This window comes from Liolophura sinensis, chromosome 7 (genome assembly GCF_032854445.1).
Source record: "Liolophura sinensis isolate JHLJ2023 chromosome 7, CUHK_Ljap_v2, whole genome shotgun sequence".
Lineage (NCBI taxonomy): Eukaryota > Metazoa > Mollusca > Polyplacophora > Chitonida > Chitonidae > Liolophura > Liolophura sinensis.
The window spans coordinates 58,349,141-58,371,518 of record NC_088301.1 but is presented as its reverse complement, the minus strand read 5'-3'; the positions used below and the strand labels follow the sequence as shown (position 1 = coordinate 58,371,518).

General features: G+C 39.5%; 1 protein-coding gene across 3 annotated transcripts; it reads left to right on the top strand.

Annotated features, from left to right (window-relative positions):
* Positions 1–24: 24 nt before the first annotated feature.
* LOC135470100 (histone deacetylase 6-like) lies at positions 25–21,471 on the top strand. 3 transcript variants are annotated; one of them, XM_064748852.1, is made up of 33 exons: positions 25–223; positions 3,530–3,605; positions 5,065–5,111; positions 5,284–5,425; positions 5,954–6,091; positions 6,608–6,679; positions 8,813–8,838; positions 9,110–9,214; positions 9,790–9,858; positions 10,607–10,733; positions 10,942–11,007; positions 11,349–11,408; positions 11,834–11,923; positions 12,649–12,755; positions 12,892–13,017; positions 13,238–13,381; positions 13,845–13,898; positions 14,072–14,159; positions 14,528–14,568; positions 15,417–15,513; positions 15,936–16,007; positions 16,483–16,508; positions 16,770–16,874; positions 17,180–17,248; positions 17,384–17,510; positions 17,784–17,849; positions 18,197–18,256; positions 18,607–18,696; positions 19,280–19,389; positions 19,762–19,829; positions 20,413–20,488; positions 21,135–21,196; positions 21,334–21,471. In XM_064748852.1, exons 2-33 carry the CDS (start codon positions 3,552–3,554, stop codon positions 21,396–21,398), a joined length of 2,649 nt encoding a protein of 882 aa, XP_064604922.1. In that variant the 5' UTR covers positions 25–223; positions 3,530–3,551; the 3' UTR covers positions 21,399–21,471. The 3 variants fall into 3 exon arrangements, with proteins under 3 accessions (XP_064604922.1, XP_064604924.1, XP_064604923.1); XM_064748853.1 differs by lacking the exon at positions 25–223 and adding an exon at positions 3,174–3,240; XM_064748854.1 differs by lacking the exon at positions 17,180–17,248.
* The last annotated feature ends 907 nt before the right edge of the window (positions 21,472–22,378 follow it).

Below are 22,378 nucleotides of genomic sequence, written 5' to 3'. Positions count from 1 at the left end.
AGAGACAAGGTACGAGACAAACCTGGTACGAAGACGGCTCGCTAGGGCAGAGGGGTAACTAAGGGCTTTGAATAGGTTTTGCAGCGTGGTCTATCGTCTAAAACAGGAGATATTAGCTCGCCTTCGTTATATAGCAACCAGTTGCCAGTTACGTTTGAATAATATTTGTATATCAATGGGACCGAAGACCCAAGTACTAAGCCGGCCCCAGGCAGACAACAAGGTAATGGGCCCCTTAATTCTCGTTACTGGTACGGCACCGGTATAGCATGCACACTGTCATCAGACATGAAGTTCACAGTTTCAGGTAGAAGCAGCTGTAGCTTAATATGGCCTCAATAGGCAGGGAAGGCTATGTAATATACAAGGTGTCCCAGAAGTCGCGCACCATCCAGGCTGAGGTTGAATGCTTAAGCTACAGAGCGGTGTGTTGCCCCATCTCTTCCAAACATACAAACCAATTCAACTCTTTCTTGTACTATTCGTTTATTAGCAATAGAGGACATGTCAATTATATAAATGTGCAGGTCGTCTATAACATTGTAGGCTTATATCTAGCTTTGTTGCCCCAGTCATAAAGCGTTGGGTGGCATAATATAACCAAGATAAGTTATTTATTTATTTATTTAGTTATTTTTTTTGTATATTTATTTTATTTGACTGTGTTTTGCGCCGTACTCAAAAACATTTTATAGCATGGAGGCCAGCATTATGGTGGGAGGATAGAGATCGATACAATTTTTTAAAACTGTTTAACCTATACATAAGGGGCAACTATAGGCTTCATCTTTATCTTCATCTGGATTTTCGTGATCACGAATGATAGAGATGGTTTGTTTGTGAACTTAATAAGACAACCTGGAGTTTGGTCGATTTAGAGAAACATGTAATGCTACGAGCAGGCCAAAGCAATCCAAATGATAGGATCGTCCTGAAATCGGCTTGTTAACATCGTGAGGCAATCACATATTTAAAGTAGCCAAGAGCCTAACATCCAGTATATATTCCGGTAGTCTATAGAGTATCATGGACGGGGCTGTAGGCCCTACTTGCCAGATATCATGGAATCAAGGGCACTCTGACAAAAACGTGCGTAGGATTTCATTAAGATCGTTTGTGATGCTCGTGCGGAGCTCAACCGACCAAGACGGACCGATTAAGGTTAGGCCTACTCAGAATTTATCTATGATAAGCACTGATCAATTTTGATTACGGACAAACGGTTGACCACTTGTGGCCAGGCGACTGTCTTGCAGTTGGAGGTGATATGCACCAGCAATGTGGTAGGCTACACATCATTCAATATTAGATGAACATCTGGCGACGAATCAAACCCCTTGAGTTATCTCCGATGTTATCGGTCATGGTATAACGCGGTAAAACAGATACTGAAGTGTTTTTATATCAGTACCTATATACGCAAATTCATACATTATCAAGACAAAGAAAATGAAAACGTAGTTGCCATATTCAGTGCTGTAAATACTTTAGATTCACCAAGATTCCTTGAGACTACCCCCAGAACATGATGCGGTCATTTCAAAATTTACGATCGTCTCAATTACCCGCGATTTTTCCGTCGAAGGCTACATTAACTTGTCGTGAGTGTTAGTGGCACTGGGCCTTTACAGCTCTATGTATGTAAGTCGGTCGTTCTGTCTGTCTGTATAGATCGGTCGGTCAACTCGGTCAAATTCTTACATCTCCTAAACACGGGCCTCTTGTCTTTGAAAGAGATACGTATTCGGCGATGGTAGGTTGACAGTGGAAATAGAGGGTTAAAAGCTTTGAGTTTGGTGACGCTTGAATAAATCGCCTTACGTAAAATTCAGCTTAGGCCAGGTATAGCCTATATCTCTCACTCTATCCAATCAGAAACGGTTTTATGTATCCCTTCAACATGTGCCCTGAGGACATGCAAGACGACACGAAATTAGCTACAGTGCAGAATTTCGCTTGTTACACTAAGGTATACCTTAATTCATATATGTGAATTAAAGAGCTGTATATAGCACGCATACATATGTCTGTAAAATTCAAAATGATAGAACATCCCACTGTGCCGTATAATAGCCTGAGAGTCTCACGGTAACGTAATATTATCCTGGCAATCTAACAGGTGCATGATAATATGCTAGCAATCTTACAGATGTGCAAGTATATCCTGGTATTCTTGGTAGGGCAATCTCACAGGTGCTTAGTATATTCCAGCACTCAAAGGCGCTTAATAATATCCTGGCTATCTCACAAGTGCGTGATAAGAGCATGACAATCTCACAAGGGGGTAGTAGTATAGCCTTCCAATATCACAGGTCCGTAATACTATAGCCTTACAATCTGACAAATGCATAACAAGAGCATGACAGTCTCACAAGGTAGTAATAATGTATATCGTTACAATCTCACAGGTCCGTAATAATATATCCTTACCGTCACACAAATGCGTAATAGGAGCATGGCACTCTGACAAATGCGTGATAAGAACGTGACAATGCCACATATTCCTAATAATATAGCCTCACAACCACACAAGTCCGTTAAATATCTTACAGCCCTATAGCCTCACAATGTCACAAGTGAGTAATGGCAGCCGCACAATCTCACAGGTCCGTAAAATATACTTGTACACGTGCTCCTGTTTGTGAATGTGAATATAATACAGACGAAAGTAGATATGTTTACAGTGTTCTGTTTGTCATTTTACATCACGTACCTTCCATCTCTTTCGGCTCCATAATGACATATAAGAATCAGGTCGATCTCTGAGACATGCGGGTTTATAATGTAGGCTTGGATGTTCCCATTCAGTCGTGAGCTCGCCACGCTTTGTCATTCTGTTGTAATTCTGTTGGAACATCCCAGGCCTTATCACAGGGTGTAATTCTATTGGAACATCCCTGGCCTTATCACAAGGTGTAATTCTGTTGGAACATCTTTGGTCCTTATCACAGGGTGTAATTCTGTTGGAACACCCCGGGCCTTGTCACAGGATGAAATTCTGCTGGAACAACAATGGCTTTGTCGCAGGGTGTAATTCTGTTGGAACATGCCTGGTCATCACTGGCTTTGTGGTACAGTGTAATTCTGTTTGAAAGTCCCTGGTCCTGTCAAACGGTGTAATTCCGTTGAAACGTCTCTGGTTTTGTGGAACAGTGCAGTTCTGAAGGAATATCCCTTGTTTGTGGTACAGTGTACTTGTGTTGAAATGTCCTTGGCCTTTTAACACGGTGTAATTCTGTGGTACGTTATACTTCTGTTGGAAAGCCCTTGGCACTGTGGTGTAGTGTAATTCGCATGGCCTTGTGGCATGTATATATATCTTCATTACGTTTTGTTTTGGTGCTGTCTCTTCGTGATTACTTGTTACTTGGCAGTTATTCATACATGTTATATGTGTGATTGAGTAATTGCAGTGAGATCGTACTTCGTGTATCGTATTGCATTTCAGCGGTTGAATACTATGGTCGGCTTAGACCTACAGATTTTTTGGGAGTATATTGTTAATATTTTCCTCGCCATTTTCTTGCAGTTTCGGGGGACTTAACAGGAAGATGTCTGCATGGGACTGGGAGGCCGGAGAGAACTATGTGAAGGATATGCTTCAGGTACATCTGTATAATAGTTGCCATAGCCGATTCATTGCAACCAGGGGCTTCTAGTATCAGTTCTCAGGAGTGGCATTAAGCCATAGTCATTCATTTTACTCAGAGAAGACTGAGGTGAAATATCTTTATTTTTACATAGTCAGATTGTAATCGTGAAGAATCTTTACAGTGCACGTAGGCCTATATATAAGCTACCATGCTATTGGGAGGCACACATCTCAAAGAACCTGTATATCGCGCGTAGGCCTATGTATAAGCTAACACGCTATAGCAGGGCAAACATCGCGAAGAACCTGTATATCAGACGTAGGCCCATGCATAAGGTAACATCCTATAATACACACATCGCGAAGAACCTGTATATCGCGCGTAGGCCTATGTATAAGCAAACATGCTATAGGCGGCAAACATCTCATAGGTTGATCAGTTTAGATGTATAATGACACAACGGTTAAAAATCTAATAAATAATGTTTTCGTACCAAACGCCATCTAGGAGCAACGATATTTTACCATTCGATATCCTTGTTCTTTCAAAAGTTGGAAAGTCTGTGTGCAAATAGCAAGTGTTGGACATATCATCCATATATATATATATATATATATATCCCAAGACTACCTTGTATGGCAAAACCTTTCCTTGATATATATGCGAACTATCTGCAATGGTCTCTTTATACATGTGTTTGTAACAGACCGGTTGTTTAACTTGTAAATAGGCCTATGTTTCACACATGCACGTATCAACAACCCATGCCATGGTATTGTGAAGTCCATAAACACTCCACTACACATAAACGAGTCATGTCGGCTGTAAAATAATTTCGTGTTCATATTGATTTTATCCTAAAAAATAAGATATATAATAACACCCCATCCTTCTCTGACTATAATGATAACATCTTTAATTCCGAATTTTTTTTCCAAAGTTTGTGTTTTCCAAAACATTGAAATGTGTGACTAATGGTTTTCACAGATTGCCATAAAATTTTGACAGCGCTGTGATATCTCCATGAAAAATTTCTGATATGTATTAGAGGGAATGTGGTTCTGTAGGTTTGCAAAAACATAAGAATGTAATTATACAGGTCTCCAAACTAAAAATAGGTGCTAAGGATGTAAAGGAATTATATGTAGTAACCAGACAAATGCATGGAAGGCAATTATAATTTTACCGCTTTTTCGGTAATTTATTAATTAGATACACATGATAACTGCCTGAAGGGTGAATAAAACCAGTGGAGGTGTCGGTATGAAAAATCCAGATTTTATAATTTTGCTTTTGTTTGCTTGTTTATCTTAACATCTTGTGACAGATGTGCATGAAGACCACGAATCGTGCTCAGTCTTTCTGCATGCTAGAATATGTGGATTTGTGTCCTTCACACCTGTAACACTTGACCGTGGCTGAATGTGGCATTTTTGAACGATATTTAAAGATTTGCAACGTTTTCTTATAGGGTCTAAATCTTAGGATGGAGGACAAGTGTAGACGGCGACCCCAAAGGTAAAAGATCGATCTATTCTGCGTAGATCTCTTAGTAATCCTATTCTTTGTTTACTGCTGTATTACTTTCATACAGTTGTGGAGTTAGCTTATGTGAGGGATTCATACACGTTGTAGAAAATAGCTTTTAGAAAAAGAATTCATGGCTTCTTTGACGACGATGCATTTGTAGAACTGGGTTCCTGTACGACGACAGAATGACTCGACACTACTGCTCATGGAATCCAGAGTATACGGAAATACCCGGAAGACTTCTGAAATCATACGAGAGGTGCCAAGAATATGGACTTGTTGAGCGATGTCACAGGGTCCAGGCAAGTTTAATTGTGATAATTGTTTAGTTCCGTGTATTCAGGGATAGTGCATGTTAAAGCAATCCATTAAAGCAAAACTTTTTGTTCCATAGAATGTACATCGAGGGGGCGTTTGTGAAAAAAAGACAAAAACAAAAAACAAAACAACCGAAACTGATTAAACATTATGAAAGAATAACAGGGAAGATAACACTGAAATGGGAACAGACTGCGAGTTATTTCAGGGCCTGTATTTAGCTTGAATTTTTCCCTTGTACGAAAACGGTTAGGTTTGTGAGTATGTAGAGGAATCCGAAATCTCCGTGATAAACCACTGACCATTTGACAAGATACTGACAGACGGCAGCAAATGATGTACAGACTTAAGACGCTCGACATATGACTGCTTAAGATTAGCTAGGTCTCACAAGCATTGAGAGTAGAGAATTATAGAAATTTATTGTCAAGTATGTTGGTTGTAAACACGAAAGAAAAAAAAATAGGTATACTATTAAGATGATTAGAAATAAAGTCATTTTTATCCCATAGGCACGGCATGCTAGCCAGGAAGAGATGACCTTGTTGCACGATGAGGAACTGGTGTTAAAACTCAAAGAGACTGCTTCCATGACAGCTGAGGAGACGAAGAGGCTGGCAAAGAAATACGACTACATTTATTTCCACCCGGTAAGAACGATGGGCTTTACGGGGTATAAATGTGATGACAACACAACATTTTGAGGAGTTCTAGACCAGTGACGTCCAATAAATTGCAGTTAGCATCACTGCTTTTTTCCCTAATTCTGCCTAAGCCATGGTGCTAGAGGGTAATAAATTACTGTTATTTATACATTTACATGAACAGTTAGAAATTAAACCAGTATTTTACCCGTCACGTGTGCCCATTTGCCAACTGTCACACTCCTCGCTGACCTGGATTGACTTTCTTTGCTGTACGCCTTTTAGACCAATTAGTTTTTGGGAAGAGTTGTTTGGAGACCACATGAATAGAGCTTCAGGTCAGGACAGAAGTGTATATATAAAAGGTGGTAGTATACTCTCCAGTAAACCGTCGTGAAAATGAATATTGTCTTTTTGAATAACCTTAAAATCATTACTGGTAAATAAATACATAAATATGTAGGCCAAGCAGCTATTCAATATATATGTCCCGGATGTTTGTTTCCTTCCTGTCTTCTACAGGATGTGTATGACAACAGCAGATTGGCACTCGGGAGTTCCATCGAGATGGTGGACAAAATACTTTCCAGACAGGTAGGAAGCAAATTTTATAAATCATATGGATTGAAAGGTTTAATAATAATTAAATTGTATAATTTGTATTTAATTAATGCTATGAGGTGTTTTCATAAGATATCTTTCACGTTGAGACGATGGTTGAGATTGTTTGTCGCTGCGTTCCGTAATCCATTTTAACCATTTTAACTCTCATTACTCCGTTCGTGACTTTTCATGCTGCAAACGCGATACATGGAAATCAAATAAAGAAATTGCTTTCAAACTTGCGAATTGCCTTGTCATTGTTGAGTCGATGGCAGGTATTGCGTTTTACAGCGTTCAGTGATATAAGATGGCTGCCTGTCTATGATCTAGCCATTTTGTGAATGTGATATATGTAGGCCCCTATACTGAAATTGAGTCAAAGAATTACTTGTAGGCCTATAGTCTCTTATCATTGTTTATGATATGGCTTCGATATATTGGTATGTGACATGTCTGTGCTATTCTGCTTAGCTTGGATTTAAGGAATGTCCTTGTTCAAAGTTAACTGTGTGGTGTTTGGTTGCAAAATTGCTAACAATCCACACGTGTGGATTGCTTCGATAGAAGAATCCCCTATATTATTTATTTATTTGATTGGTGTTTTACGAATATTTCACTTATACAACGGCGGCCAGCATTATGGTGAGAGGAAACCGGGGAAGCTTGCGACCATCCGCAGGTTTAGAATCCCGTAAGTTCGCCTTTAAACATAGATGTGAATAAATGTATCCGGATACAGTAAACATGTTGCTATCTATAATATAATTTATTGTTTCATGTAGGATATATAGTATTTAATTTCAATTATGCTTTACGGAGCCATTTTGGTACATTCAGTATGATATATGGATAACGCACCGTCGGTTTTCTGTGTAAACATAATTCAATACGCAGTTTTCGAGTTATGTCATTTCAACAACAGAGTGACGTCCTATCGCAAAATGACGTCGCCACTTTACAGCACGGTAGGGCTAACTGCCTATCTTATAACATGGCACTGATCGTGTTTAGATCAAAGTGCCGGGATAACATCATTATTTTTGCAATATTGGGAACCCAAATCCATTCAAAAATATGATTCAGAAGATCAGTCTAATGCTTTTTAATTAGTACTCTATGTTCTATATACGACCTCGTGTTAAAATTACCAGATTGGCCCTACTGTGCCGTAAAGCGACGACATTATATAACAAAGGGACGTCACTCTGTTGTCGTAACGTCATATCTCGAAACCTGCGTATTACCACATCAGGAACGAAGAACATACACATGAAAATACATACGGACAAGAATAAACTGATAAATTGGCGTGGATCGACGAAATTTGGGTGCACCATTTTAAACTGTTGACTCATATTCCCTTATCATGCATGAAATCTGTGATGGTAGCGCGCTGTGGCCTCACTGTAAAAAGTTTGATATTGATGCATGTAATATTGTATACATGTAATTACTATGGTGCTATTGCATGTATCAAGATCAAACTTTTTACAGTGAGGCCACTGTAAGACGCGTGTGCGGGCAGAGTGAATACTTGTAATAAAGTGCTAATTGATTATTTATGATGCAAGTACATGGCTTTGTAACTAATGGGCCCGATGGCTCAGTTGGTAGAACTTCGGGGGCGGTAGATCCAGGGTCCATCCTGGGACGGGCCACACCTAAGGCCTTAAAAGAAGTGCAACGACTGGTTGATCCGTATCAGTATAATGACTCGGGTGGGGCGGCTTTAGTGAAGCAGCACAAGACAAAAGAGCGGTGGAAATCCATCCTGCAGCAAGGAGGCATGTTACTCGTATATGCACTCTAAGGACTTCGTCTAGTCAGCTAGTTGACTGAATCAGTTTATCATCATTAATCATCGGCAGGAAATTTGTATTGTATATATCACAGAGATGTTTGTTTATTTATTTATTTATTTATTTAATTAGTGTTTTACACCATACTCAAGAATATTTCACTTATACGACAGCGGCCAGCATTATGGTGGGAGGAAACCGAACTGAGTCCGGCGGAAACCCACGACCATCCGCAGGTTGCTGGCAGACCTTTCCACACAGACCTTTCCATACAGACCTTTTTCTTGATTCAGATGTACTTTTGCGTTCTTTAAATTTTTCACAGGTGCGGAATGGCATGGCTCTTGTCAGGTAATTAAATACGATAGATAAGATCACAATTGTAATGTTTGTCCCACATGGGCTTAATAGCATCGCTCTAATTAGTTGCATACAAAAAATAAAACGCACTTTTTGTACCACCAATATTGCATATACTTGAAGCTCCGAATCAGCGTGAATATTACAGCTTGAATATTCTGCCTTTTAAGGTTTGTCTGTGTCATATATGCTAAGGCCAGTCTCTTTTGCCTGGTAAATTTACAAGGTATGTAATTCAGTTCTTTCCACCGTTGTAATTCAGGCCTCCAGGGCACCACGCCATGAGATCAAAGTTCTGCGGCTATTGTTACCTGAACAATGTGGCCACAGCCGCCCAATTTGCTTTGGATAACTATGGATTGAACAGGTAACTCAGAGTAAATGTATATATCATGTCAAATCGTCCAACGACCGAGTCCTACAAGGCAATTCACACAAAATCTCGAGTCAACTCGCACATTATAAATCGTCCAAAATCTGGAGTAAACTCGAACGACACAATTCGTCTAAAATGTCGAGTCAGCTGACAACAGACAAATCGTCCAAAATCTCGAGTCAATTCGCATAAGACAAATCGTCCAATTCTTGAGTGCACTCGCACAATACAGATCGTCCAAAATCTCGAGTACTTCACTTCTTCCAAAATTTCGAGTCAACTCGCACAAGACACATCGTTCAAAATCTCATTATCTCCCACAAGACAAGTCGTTGAAAATCTCGAGCCAACTGGCACCAGACAAATCATTCAAAATCTAAAGTTTAGTAAAAACTTACCCCATGCTAAATGTTCTCATCAATTGATATTACGTTGTATGAAGACGAAGTCATCATTTAGAAAGGCGATATCCTCATTTCTGTATAGCCTAATTATATAATGTTAGAAACAGATTCATGATGTCATTATTAGGCCACTGTACAGACCCAAGCATTTTGATTTTTCAGGGTGCTGATCGTGGACTGGGATGTTCACCATGGTCAAGGAACCCAGTACATGTTTTATGATGACCCTAGGTAAGATGACTGCAGTTCCAGAATCCTATATTGCCATAATTGGTAGAAAGCTGCAAATGACTTCATTGAAAAAAAAGTTATCTGCATGTTTTACGTTGTGAAATATTTCGCTATTCCTAAACAATCCCGATCTGTGGAATAAATTTTGCATATTTAACACTTTGCTAAATTTTCCTATTATGTGCAGGTTCAATTTGTTCAACCTCATATCAAGTTCGAAAGTCTGATTGTCCCATGCATTTAAGTTTTCCCTATATAACGACCATTAATTGGTTTATTTGCATGAACTTCTTAACAACATTACAAAAACATTTTGTTGCAGATTCATTTTGTAGCTTCTCAGATCAATTATAATTTTTCTGAAATTAGTTCATTTAGCCACTTTAGTTCATTTAGTTACATTAATTGAAAAGACATACAGCAATTTATAGTGATTTTCTTTTGTAACTCGTTCTTATCTTGAAAACTAATTAGAGAAGAATCGTGGGAATGTGGTTAGTGCATGTTTTGTGGTCTTAAAGACTTAAAATTCTATGTATTACGCGCTGAATGTGTACTACAGTACACATTAATGATATTCTGCATGATTGTCGTAAAATTATGATATGTCATTATTATCAAATAAAATACAGAAGTTTGGTATCAGTGTTACTGTAACCATTCGACAGTAACTATCAAGAATGCATGCATGCTGGCAAAATATTTGGATGAGAGGGTTTTTCACTTTATATTTTTGGTTTTCATGCAGAGTCCTTTATTTTTCCATTCATCGACACGAGCACGGGGTGGAATGGCCAAACTTGGATGAGTCAGAGTACACCTTTGTAGGTGATGGAGCTGGGCAGGGGTACAACGTCAACGTGCCTCTCAATGTGGCAAGTACAACGTACAGACCTAGTTATACATACAACAGAAAACAGCAGATTGTTGGAAACGGTCTTGAAAATTATACAGATTAAGTAATGACACACTAATCGGTCTAAGCTACAAGATATCTGATATTGGAGATTTTGTCCCCGTGATTGGATTAATTAGGGACAATCGTAATAAATACCTGTACACGTGTTTGCCCATCTATTTCAGCACGGTTGTGGAGACAGTGATTACATGGCTATTATCCTGCAAGTCCTTCTGCCTGTGGCTTTTGAGGTAAACTGCTTGTTTTTGATAAGTGATGCTAGCCTTTGTACATGGCTTATCATGAGCTTAGTAAAGTATGTAAGTATGGAGAAGGAAAGACCTACAGCAACTTTGGATGTAAACGTTGTACAAAGTATGTTGCCACCGCAAAAATAAAGAATAGGGAGAACTGCTGTGTATCTGTTGTCCTTGTAAAATGTTTGACATGCACAATATTAAACTTACAAAAAAAAAGACATTTACATTTTAGTTTTGTCCTCTGTATTTCACATTCACACGCATAATAGAGCAGTGGGAAAGAAGGTAAAGTTGCACTCCAGATGTAGTAAGTCGTTCATCCCCTGTTTCAGTTTAGGCCTGAACTGATTCTGGTATCAGCTGGGTATGATGCTGCCCTTGGGTGTCCCGAGGTAAGTCAATCATTGGCAATTTGAGATGCGCCCCCCACTCCCCCAACCCCCCTTCCCAAGCCCCTATCCTGGGCACTGCCTGGTTTCCTTCCTGGTTTCCTCCTTTATACACAACGGCCATCATGAGTGAAACATGTTTGAGTACAGTGTTACCAGTCAAATAAATAAACAGAGGAAGAAATATATATAAGTCAGTGTGACTGTATAAACTGGTTAAGGGTATGCTGCCGTATTCTAGTATTCTAGCTACTATATACACGTGTATATACATGAGTGTAGTTTAAATTTAAATTTCTGTACCACACTGTTTTAAGTATGATAGCATGACTGCATCTATTGTTCTCACCGCTCTAATTTCCGTCATGCTTTGCGCATATTTTCTTTTTTTTATGAGGATATACATGTATTTCTGGTTATGCCTTTAGGGGGAGATGCAGGTCACACCCGCGTTCTTTGCCCACGTGGTTAATTTGCTGTCACCACTCGCTGATGGACAACTTTGCTTAATCCTTGAGGTACATTCTTTCTTCTACGAGTGTGAAGAGATTAAAGGTTTATAGTGCATATTATTGGTTTAATATATCAAAGCAGAATACCTGTAGAGATGTTTGATACCTATGGAAAAGATTTCCTCCGGTTACAGTTTCCTTGGATCTCTGCACTTTGTTCCCTATACCGCTTCTCATGATCGCCATACACTTTCCGACGGTCTCCATGGGGTTTTTCCTGATTTCAGCACATTATGATCGCCGTACACTTTCCGACGGTCTCCATGGGGTTTTTCCTGATTTCAGCACATTATGATCGCCGTACACTTTCCGACGGTCTCCATGGGGTTTTCCCTGATTTCAGCACATTATGATCGCCGTACACTTTCCGACGGTCTCCATGGGGCTTTTCCTGATTTCAGCACATTATTCCCTGTACAGCTTCCCTTGATTTCTACACACTATACGATTTTGCGTGATCTATGGCACTATTCTCAGCAAGGTTTCCTCCAACCTTTTTACGATTTCCTCGGATCTTTGTACTCGGATATTGTGCGGTTGTTGCCGATCTCCGACCGGCTCTCATTGATCACTGTACAGTGTTGTCTGCACGATTTCCTTCCATCCCCATTTGGTTGCCTCCACCATTGAACTCAGAAGCCGGCGTATGACGTCATATATCTCAGTATTTCCCATACCATGTTCAAGACCACGATATCTTGTTTAATGAATTATTATTTGTTTTGGGCCAGGGAGGTTACTGCTTGCAGTCTCTCGCCGAAGGAGTGGCTCTTTCCCTTGCAGCGTTGCTAGGAGACCCATGTCCACAACTGGCTCCACTGCTTGCCCCTTGCTCAAGGTACCTATACAATGGTGTCCCGTCACTGATTGTTACTCTTTCATATGTGCCACCGAATTAAAGCGGAATGTGCACATCAGTTACCGCCATACAACTTTACATATATTCTATAGTTTTCGTTAATGTTTATTTGTAGTGTACGTGAAAGTATCCTGAATTGTCTGAAGGTACTACGTTGTTACTGGAAGAGCTTTTGTTATCAAGGCTCCTTGGCGGAGGACAACATCCCGGAATTCCCATCCTTGCTACAATGGCCTGTTACGTGAGTTAACATATGTCTTTCTTTGATCAGTATCTGTTAAGCATTTCCAGATGTAAAACAGCATCTCTTGATATTTTGGTGTGCTGTAAATTTTTTTTGTCATATTTGATATCGTTTTATTTGAGGGAATAATGACTTCAACTTCACTGAAATGTGATAATGGAACAATGGTTAATTTTAAGATAAACATTAAGGTGTGCGTAATCACTGTTTCCTGTAGGGTTAATCAGGATCGTTCTTCACGTGAAACTTTTTCACTTCTGGAGCCGTGCTTCGACGTGAAGCAGGAAGCGGTCATTGCCGGCTATGTGCAGGAGCTTGAGCGCTGGATTGCTAACTTAAATCGTCGGAAGACTAATAACAGGTGATGCTTATGCCACTGTGACACTTGTTAACCTTCAGTGTGTATGTTAGGTGTCAAAGGTATGTCCGTTGGAATGTACCCAGCTGTTTTAGATATGGCTTTTCGCGTGGTTATTCTTTACAAAAAGTCATACAGGCAAATAACTAGCTGAAATACTGACCAGGAAGCTTGTGAGATTATGAGATTGAATCATTGTTCTGTCCGTAAATATGTTGATCTGTATAAACATGTATGACGTTTAGGACATAACCCAGTTGCTATTCACAGTTGCATGCTTTTCTTCTCTACGTAGTATGTCTCATGTGTGAACATTGTTCAAGGATGAAAACGGAATTAAATGTTACATATGTTTAAGGCAGTTCACTTAGATTTCCGTTAAATACTCCAATGTGCAGTCGAGGGTGGGTTAACCAAGAACTTACTTACGTTATGACTTTCTCCTGCTTTATTTTTATCCTTCCAGGGTGTGCTTGGGGTTTCATGAGAAGTTGTTACAACACAGAAGCCTAAAGGAAGTGTAAGATATACGCTCATTACATGGCAGTAAAGCACACAAATCTACCTGTATGTCTTTCCCTAACTGGTTAGCTGCCGTATTGTGTAGTTTGGGTTATATATACTTTCACACATTAAACTAACGGCATTACTTTATGAAAACAGAAATATATTTCAACATGTGTTTTTGTACAGGAACCATCCCGAATGTCCTGAACGGTTAACTTCTATCATGTCGACTCTGGAGAGATGGGGTTTGCTGCACAGATGCATCTTACCACAGGTGAACTATCCCGTTGGAATGCAATAACATATATTAACTTCATTCAAATGCTATGCCACAATTTGTCTTCTAGCGTGCCTCACGAGAATTATATTTATTCCCGCAGCTTGCTAATGTAATTTACATGTCAAATGCTTCACCTCTTTTTAGAATGAGGCATTACGATGCCTGCCTTTACTTACAGCACCTTTCACCAATTATATATGCTTGTCTTTTATTATTAAACAATTACATTCTTGTGTATAGTCATCCAATACACCTGGGATTAAAATATACCTCTATTTTATTCCCAGATTACAAAAAACATGTGACCACGCCATGGGCTAATGTTTGGTGTAGAGCTTGTTACTGGTGTTTCTTTTTCGCAGGAAAGGAGTGTTACTGAGGAGGAACTGTCTCTTGTGCACAGGTAATGGATTGATAGTGTCACTATATATGTAATATACTGATATATAGGTAATAGGCTCAAGCAAGAGTAACAGGGTATATTGTACTGGTTCATTAAAACCAGGCCAACCGCAACACTCTCTTTGGCCTGGCGGTGTTAGCACAGGCTACGCCAAAGGCTGTTATGATATACCTCAAGATAGTCGCCCAGAAACACAGACAGATGAGACCTATTCTACAGTTAAATGCTGCATGCCTAATGTATATTTCTGGATGATTGAAACAGCATTGACTTTGGGGGGCACATGACATTTTTATCCCTGCTCTGCCGAAGGGAGTACGTCATCATGATGTTCGTTTGTCCGTATGTGCGACGAGATGAAGTACATGTACAAGTCAACCCGCCTGAGAGGGAGATTTCGTTTTTTGAGATGGAATCTTTTTCAGCTGAATTAGGTTTGCATTTAAACAGGGTCTTACTGGATCAGATGGCTTGTTTCTTTTATAACACTCGACTAGACATAGCAAGTTTCAACAGCCTGGTGACAATATAAATCAAAACCACGCCATGAGGAATTATATTTAGATCAGATTTCTTGATTCTATAACGACGGACCGGAAATATCAAGTTTCAACAAACCTTGTCAAAATATAAATCATAATGCTTGAAATAAAGATTATATATTGGTATAAAGGCTCGTGTAGGCCTATATAATAAGGTCCATGAGGTTTTTTGTTTAAATTGGCTCTTTTCGAACAAATATCTGTTTTCGGTAACAGTATGGATGGGTATTGTAAGTAACAATGGCATTGTCAAAGTCGAATCGGTTTAGATAAAGATTTCATATTTGGTGGCATTTCCGTTTACAGTTCTAGCCATATTAGGCGTATGATGAAGCTGTCTGCTTTGGATGAAGAAGCTTTGATGAAATACCCAGGCACGTTTAATTCCGTTTTCGTGTGTAAGGTAATAATCTTATCATCTAGTATAGCACTTTAAGAATCTTCTAGTAGAGCTTGTAGACTACATTGATTTATTTCATTGTTGCTTAACACCGTAGTCATGAATTTACATGTACTTTTTGTATAAGACAATTGATCTTAATAAATGTAAACAAGTAACCATAAGTAATTTTAGTTACAGAGTGTAGGGGTCCATCAGTATCTTCACTTAACAGTCGTCTGGACAAAGGAAGTTTTCAAGTTACTTTTCAGTTGTACTAGTTTTGTCATTTTGAGAAAGGACAGACAAACACGTAGATTTAGCAGAGTGAGTTAAATGGAAGCAGCGACAATAGTCTGTCTGGTCGACAATAGGCCTTAGGTCATGTCTCTCTGGTGTGACATAGCCACTTGACGTGTGTAAATGTGTGGACGATGGTATTACAGGACACATATGCTGCTGCAAGCCAGGCTGTTGGCACTGTCCTGTCGGTCGTTGATGCAGTCATGAAAGATGAGGTAAGACTAACTCTTCAACTTTAAGGTAGGCCTATTTAGTAGTTGAAAGAGTAAGGTCGCGGGGTTTGTATATGGACAATAAATCACAACTTATTATGCATTTACAAAGCCTGTGCTGTCTCTCTGACTCGTCGACGTGTCCTCCACTTCAAAACTTATTTGTACATGTATTTTTATTGAATCGAATGGGCAGTTCAATACGCCCGTGGTTAACGGTTACATGTATCTATAGGTTTGCAGACATACATAGACCTATATATGTACACATGGACAATATGTTGGCAGTTTATGTGAAAGACGTGCATCTACTTTGGTGCTGTGAGTATGAATTGACTCTGTAGCTCGTTCAAAAATTAAAGTAATACAAACTGGTCATCTCAGACAAAAGCCAGGCTAGATTTTCTTGTGTTGCATTGGAATTAGTGTTTGAACACATCTGGTATTACTCACTGTATATGTGCGTGTTATATTTAAGGCGACGAGTGGAGTGGCTGTGATAAGGTAGGACATTTCTTTGAATTTGAACATCTAAAACATCTCTTTAATTCCCATTTAATGGTCTTCAAAATTGTCACATATTTGTCTGAACATCCCACGTGTTTAGTGCTTGCAATATGAACCAATAAGAATCAAAAATACGTACTTAAATGTACTCTTTCTGAATTTTGAATGTTGTTCGCGTTCTTAAATTGTCGATTTTACAAATTCACTGAAATATTTTACTTACTTTTTTGACACTTCTATTGGTGTGTTTTGACACAGACCTCCTGGGCATCACGCTTGCGAAGGACATCCCATGGGATACTGCATTTTCAATAATGTTGCCATCGCAGCTAAATATGCCATGTCCAAATTTAATGTGAACAGGTAAGGCTTAAAGACAAAGTAAGTGAATAAAAGATAAAAAAGAAAACAAATCAAAAAAAAAAAAAAAAAAAAACCCCAAAGAGAATGTTTTATGATGGCTCGGCGTCTACACACATCTGATAAGTTCTACATTCTGTAACGCATTAGAATAGTCTTCGTAGAAGCTAGCATGGATTTTGTCTTGCTGACACACTTCAAAGCTCATTGAACCTGAGGGGGATAAAAACCATCGTGTTATCAATATTATCAAAATATTGTTTCACTTTGTGAGATGGAATGTTAAGGGCTTACTTCTGTTTACATAGAATCCTGATTTTGGACTGGGATGTTCACCATGGAAACGGTACACAACAGCTGTTTTCTCATGATGAGAGGTACGTTTAATGAAAATGTTTCATTTTGTACTTGTATTGTTAATGCTTGACTAACACCTCTTAAGCTTTGTAGGTCATACGATATAGTATATTACATGCCCAGCATGCGATGTAGCTTATGTCAGTATTTTTCAGAGTGCTGTATGTGTCGTTGCACCGTTTTGATGACGGTAGGTTTTTCCCCTATGGCAGTGACGGCAATATGGGTACGGTTGGAGAAGGTTCCGGCAAAGGATTCAGTGTGAATATACCATGGAGACTGGTAAGTGTTTTGTCGGGGTTGTCTCCAGTGCATCACTTTCGACATCACCGAGGTGATACATATAACCTTCCTGAAGAATATTTATGCCTGAATTTTTCGGAGGTTCTATACGGGCATGATATGCTTAATGACCACTGTACTTTTCGTGTGATGGAATTGAACAATGTCTTTCTCATCCCTCCATTAAACATTCTGATTAAACATGGCCTTAACTAAGAACTACATGTAATATATTATGACCACATCACAGAATATACTTCCATTCGACTTCAGGGTCGCATGGGAGACTCGGAGTACATTGCTGCATTCCAACAAATCATACTTCCAATAGCCTATGAGGTGAGTTCTTGGCCATTTTACACAAAGCCGCCACAACCTTCAGTTACGTTATCAAATATGGTTATGTAATAATATCCTTATGCACTTACTGTAATTCGCCAACCATGTGACGGCATTATAGGGTATAGAATGATGAAATTATACGTTTTTGAAGGCCTGTAAAAGACCAATCCAACAAATGGATATGCTTCCTATGGCAAGTTAAAATGGTTCATCGAGTACACTGATATGCGAAAAGGTTTAAGAATGAGGGTATTATACATTTAGTGAATATTACTATGTATAAGTTAAGACAACTTGCTGTACATGTACTGCTCCCACAAGTTGATCTCTTTTTTGTTTTGAAGTTTTGTCCAGATCTTGTTCTTGTCTCCGCTGGATTTGATGCAGCAAGAGAGGATGATTTGGTAAGCCGTTTTTATGTATATTGTGTCAAGTACACAATATACATAAATCTTCTATATCTGGTATAGAAGAAGTGATTCCTTCTTTTGTTTGGCATTACTGTATGTGAGGGACTACGCTAGGCGGGTCGTTGTTTTAATGCATACCAAGACACGCATGTACCTAGATAAGTGTGATAGTTCCCTAATTGTTCTGCCTTGCAAGTTTCTATACCATTCGTAAGACTGACCGCAGTTGTTTGCAGTCTTTGTGGCCATGTCAAGTTAATAAATATATGTGCTGTGAATGTGTTTTCAAACATTTTTTTCAAAGAAGCGCTTGTTTTTAAATAGAATGTATGATTTATTTACAGGGAGGGTACAAATTAAGTCCGCAGTGTTTTGCTTTGATGACAAATCTGTTGATGGGACTTGCAAATGGCCGCATTGTCCTCGCACTAGAGGTAACTCTTCATGTCTTCATCTGGTACAGCACACAACCACAAGCTTGTGACATTAGTTGCCAGATATGTGAGAAAAACTGTCTAACCAACGGTAAACATATGGCCCTCATTTTGGTGGACAAGTCTGTGTTGTTAGATAATCCGTCCTCACCCCCGCGAATATAAGCAACCCTCTTTCGATGTGGAAACACTTTGTTAGACAAAGGAAATGATTTAGTATTTGGACAGTGCGAGTTGATTATGCCCTATAGATATGAAATGTATGATGTTTTTGGAGTAGGCCTAAAACCCTCACTATGACTGAATAAAAAGCGCATTGCTTATAATAGGATCAGTGTCTTTATATGGGAAACAAAGAAACCGAATACACGAGTTCTACTCAGAGGTGCCCTCCTGTTTGACGTCAGTAATTTTTTGCAAGGCCAGCCTACTCTTACAAATCTGTCTGACTTCTGCAATTTGGATGTAATTTATTGTAACGAACTTTCAAGCCGCATTCTTTCGTTGTGGCGATTAGCGTTCACTGACACTGTTTTACCCTAGCTCTTCAAAACATCGATTTTATTTTGTTAACCACTTAAAGGGTGGTTACAACCAGGAGATGACAAGTGCTGGTCTGTGTCTGTGTACATCTGTGCTATTGGGAGATACCTGTCCACCCCTTCCAGAGCCGCAAGCAAGGCCTTCGCCAAGGTATATGCTCTCTATTATATTCACAGGCCTTAACTGAAGATAATGTTAAATTGGCTATATGAATGTGTTCATTGTCAATATAAACAAAGCGCCTAAGCCCTTTTCAGGCGAGAGCGCCGTGGTCTGATGGATACAGGTGGTTCTCTTTCAATCGCAGGATAACACGGCGTTCCGTTTCAAAACCAGCGTTGGACAGGGAATTTGTAGATCGCCCTTCCCTCACTGTTTGTGTGGATTTCATGACTACTGTTCTGTGAAATTGCATGTACGTTAAACAACAATCAGCCCATTTCTAGGAAACGATCGGTTCCTCACCTACGTGGCCATGAATATCATTCACCAAGTGTAAAGTGTTTCTAGTTTCGTTTTCAGCGCCGTAGAAACCATGACATCCGTAATAGGCGTTCAAAAACAATTTTGGAAAACCCTGTGTTTCTGTGGTAAGTAACCATAGGTATAAAATAGAGACAAAATGTAGGATCAAAGACAAACTGAAAAGGGGAAATTGGCGACAGAATGGCATTCACCTAGTTCTGAAGCGCACACATACTCAAAATCATGTGCGAATTACGTGCTGTATGTTTATTTATTTGATTGGTGTTTTACGCCGTACACAAGAATATTTTACTTATATGACGGCGGCCACCATTATGGTGGGAGAAAACCCACAACAATCCGCAGGTTGCTGAAAGACCTTCCCACGTACGGCCGGAGAGAAAGCCAGCATAGTACCCACACTGACCCCATTGGTGGGAGGCTACTGAATCATTGCTCCGTGCTGGCGAGCTAACCCCCTCCCCAAACACACACTCACAAACGCCCACCCCTCCTAATGTATGTATCCGTGTACATATTTCCAACATATTTCATTTCTTCCCAAAATGATACTTTTAACGCCTGCAAATATTGTAATGTTTGAAATTAAAACCCCTGTCTCACTTTTCACGTTATATGGTAAAACAACGGAGTGCCTATGGGATTGACAGTTTTTGTATTACACATGCATGTTCTTTAATTTTACAGTTGATTTGCCCGATGAGGACCGTGTCAGAAATATCGGCGGTCTTAACCCAAACAAAGACAACGCAGCTGAAGAAGGGTAAGGTCGTTACACTAACAAACCAAGCCATGAAGGTGTTAATGGGGATAGCGTGAAATGGTGCTATATTAGGATTCATAACATAACATTTACCTGCGCGCACTATCTTGAAATATTCCTTGCGAATCTTGTCCATTTAATCACTAGAAGGTTGTCCCTGCAACATGTTAATATTATTCATTTGGTAAACCGGAATGATTCATATATGTGGCCGATGGGGTTTTTAGCGGTAGAAATTGAGCAGAGTATAACCTGGGCAACACACCACCCTCTGCTAGATACCTGTATGACAAAAATCCCTGTCATGACTGCACCGCACCAGCGAATGCCAGATTCCTGGGCACAGTTTCACAAAGCGGAGTACGACATTTTTGTTATCGTGCATTTGTCGTACTATATTTTGTACGTTACTATTATCATACCATGGTCCTATATGTGCGATTATCGGGCTCAGGGCTCGGCCCCTTTGGTGTAGGCTGCAGAGAAAGCGACAGTCGATGTATAAAGATGGCCTAAGCTTTATACGTTGTCTATATATCTGGATGTCTTTATGGTGTACAGATGGAATGGGTCATAACTATTTAAACTGAATGCCTTGTTTATATTTATCTATCGGTCTGAAAAGGTTGTTCCTTTTTTTTTTCAGGAAAACCGATGGCCTGTCGCAGGATGAAGAGTTAGTGTGTCACACCCTTTCTGATATGACAGGTATGCATTGGCACCGCAAGGCCTCTTGTATACATTAAGTACACATGTAGGGAATGGTAATAGTCTGTCATAAATACACTCTTACATGTACAGGTACATCCGGTGTCAAAATTGATTCTAAAAGTGTCTTGTTTCAGTTCGTAACAAGGGAGACGCCAAGGGAAGTTGTGACGATAGGGCTAAGTCAACATATCGACAGTGAATGATTGGAGCTACATGTAGTGCCCGGAGTTAGTGTTCATCCTGTTTGCGATATGCGTGCACGATCTCAGTCTACTGACAAGACAAGGCTGTAACATTTACGCCGTCCTTTCCTTTTTGGACAAGTGCTCACTTCATATATTTTTATACGCGACAACCATTTGCATAATATACCTGTCTCACTCATAGGTGCTTATACATGTACAAGTGTGTGTACAAGTTGTCCGTGCAGCTGTTACCACCCTAGCGATGGCGATAGTGAACAGTACAAGATGGTGGTGTTCATTTTTTATTACAAGCTTGCCACTGTTTATGTTTTATTACATGTTTTAATATTTTAATACGTTTTTTTACGGTTGAGGTGACGTAGATCTATTCCAACTATAGTTATGTTTTAAAAATATATTTAATTTCTGTATATTGCAAGTTGTGTAGGCGATTTGGCCGTATCTGACGTAGTACCTCTTATCACTCTTACATGCAAGATCATATACTTAAGTGTTAGTTATACAAAACCACCACTTGGCAGATGTGGGTTCATGAGGCTTTTATGCACTTTTCAACCGCCAAAATTGATGTAATTCATGCACAAAAAAAAAAATAAAAATTTATTGGAAAACAATAACATTTCGTTCTCTGATGCTTATGTTGGATTATTATCTCATCTTTGTTTTGGAGCCTGGGACAATATAAACTTGGGCAAGAAGCAAGCTAAAGGCTAGCTCTCCGTGAGGATTCCAGGGAATTCCATGATCAGAATGTGGAACCTATTGTACCTTGTTAAGTTGCACCAATACTAATAACGAAGCACTGGCTATGATCTCGCCAATAAACAGAGAATTTCCACACACTCACTGTTCAAGGATGCCCTAGTGACAGTATGCACTCATTGGGCTTTCTTTCAAGACACTGACACCACGAGTCTTATAACGCGTCCGTGTGTCCAATATATCTTTTGAGTCTATACGTCACACGTGGGAA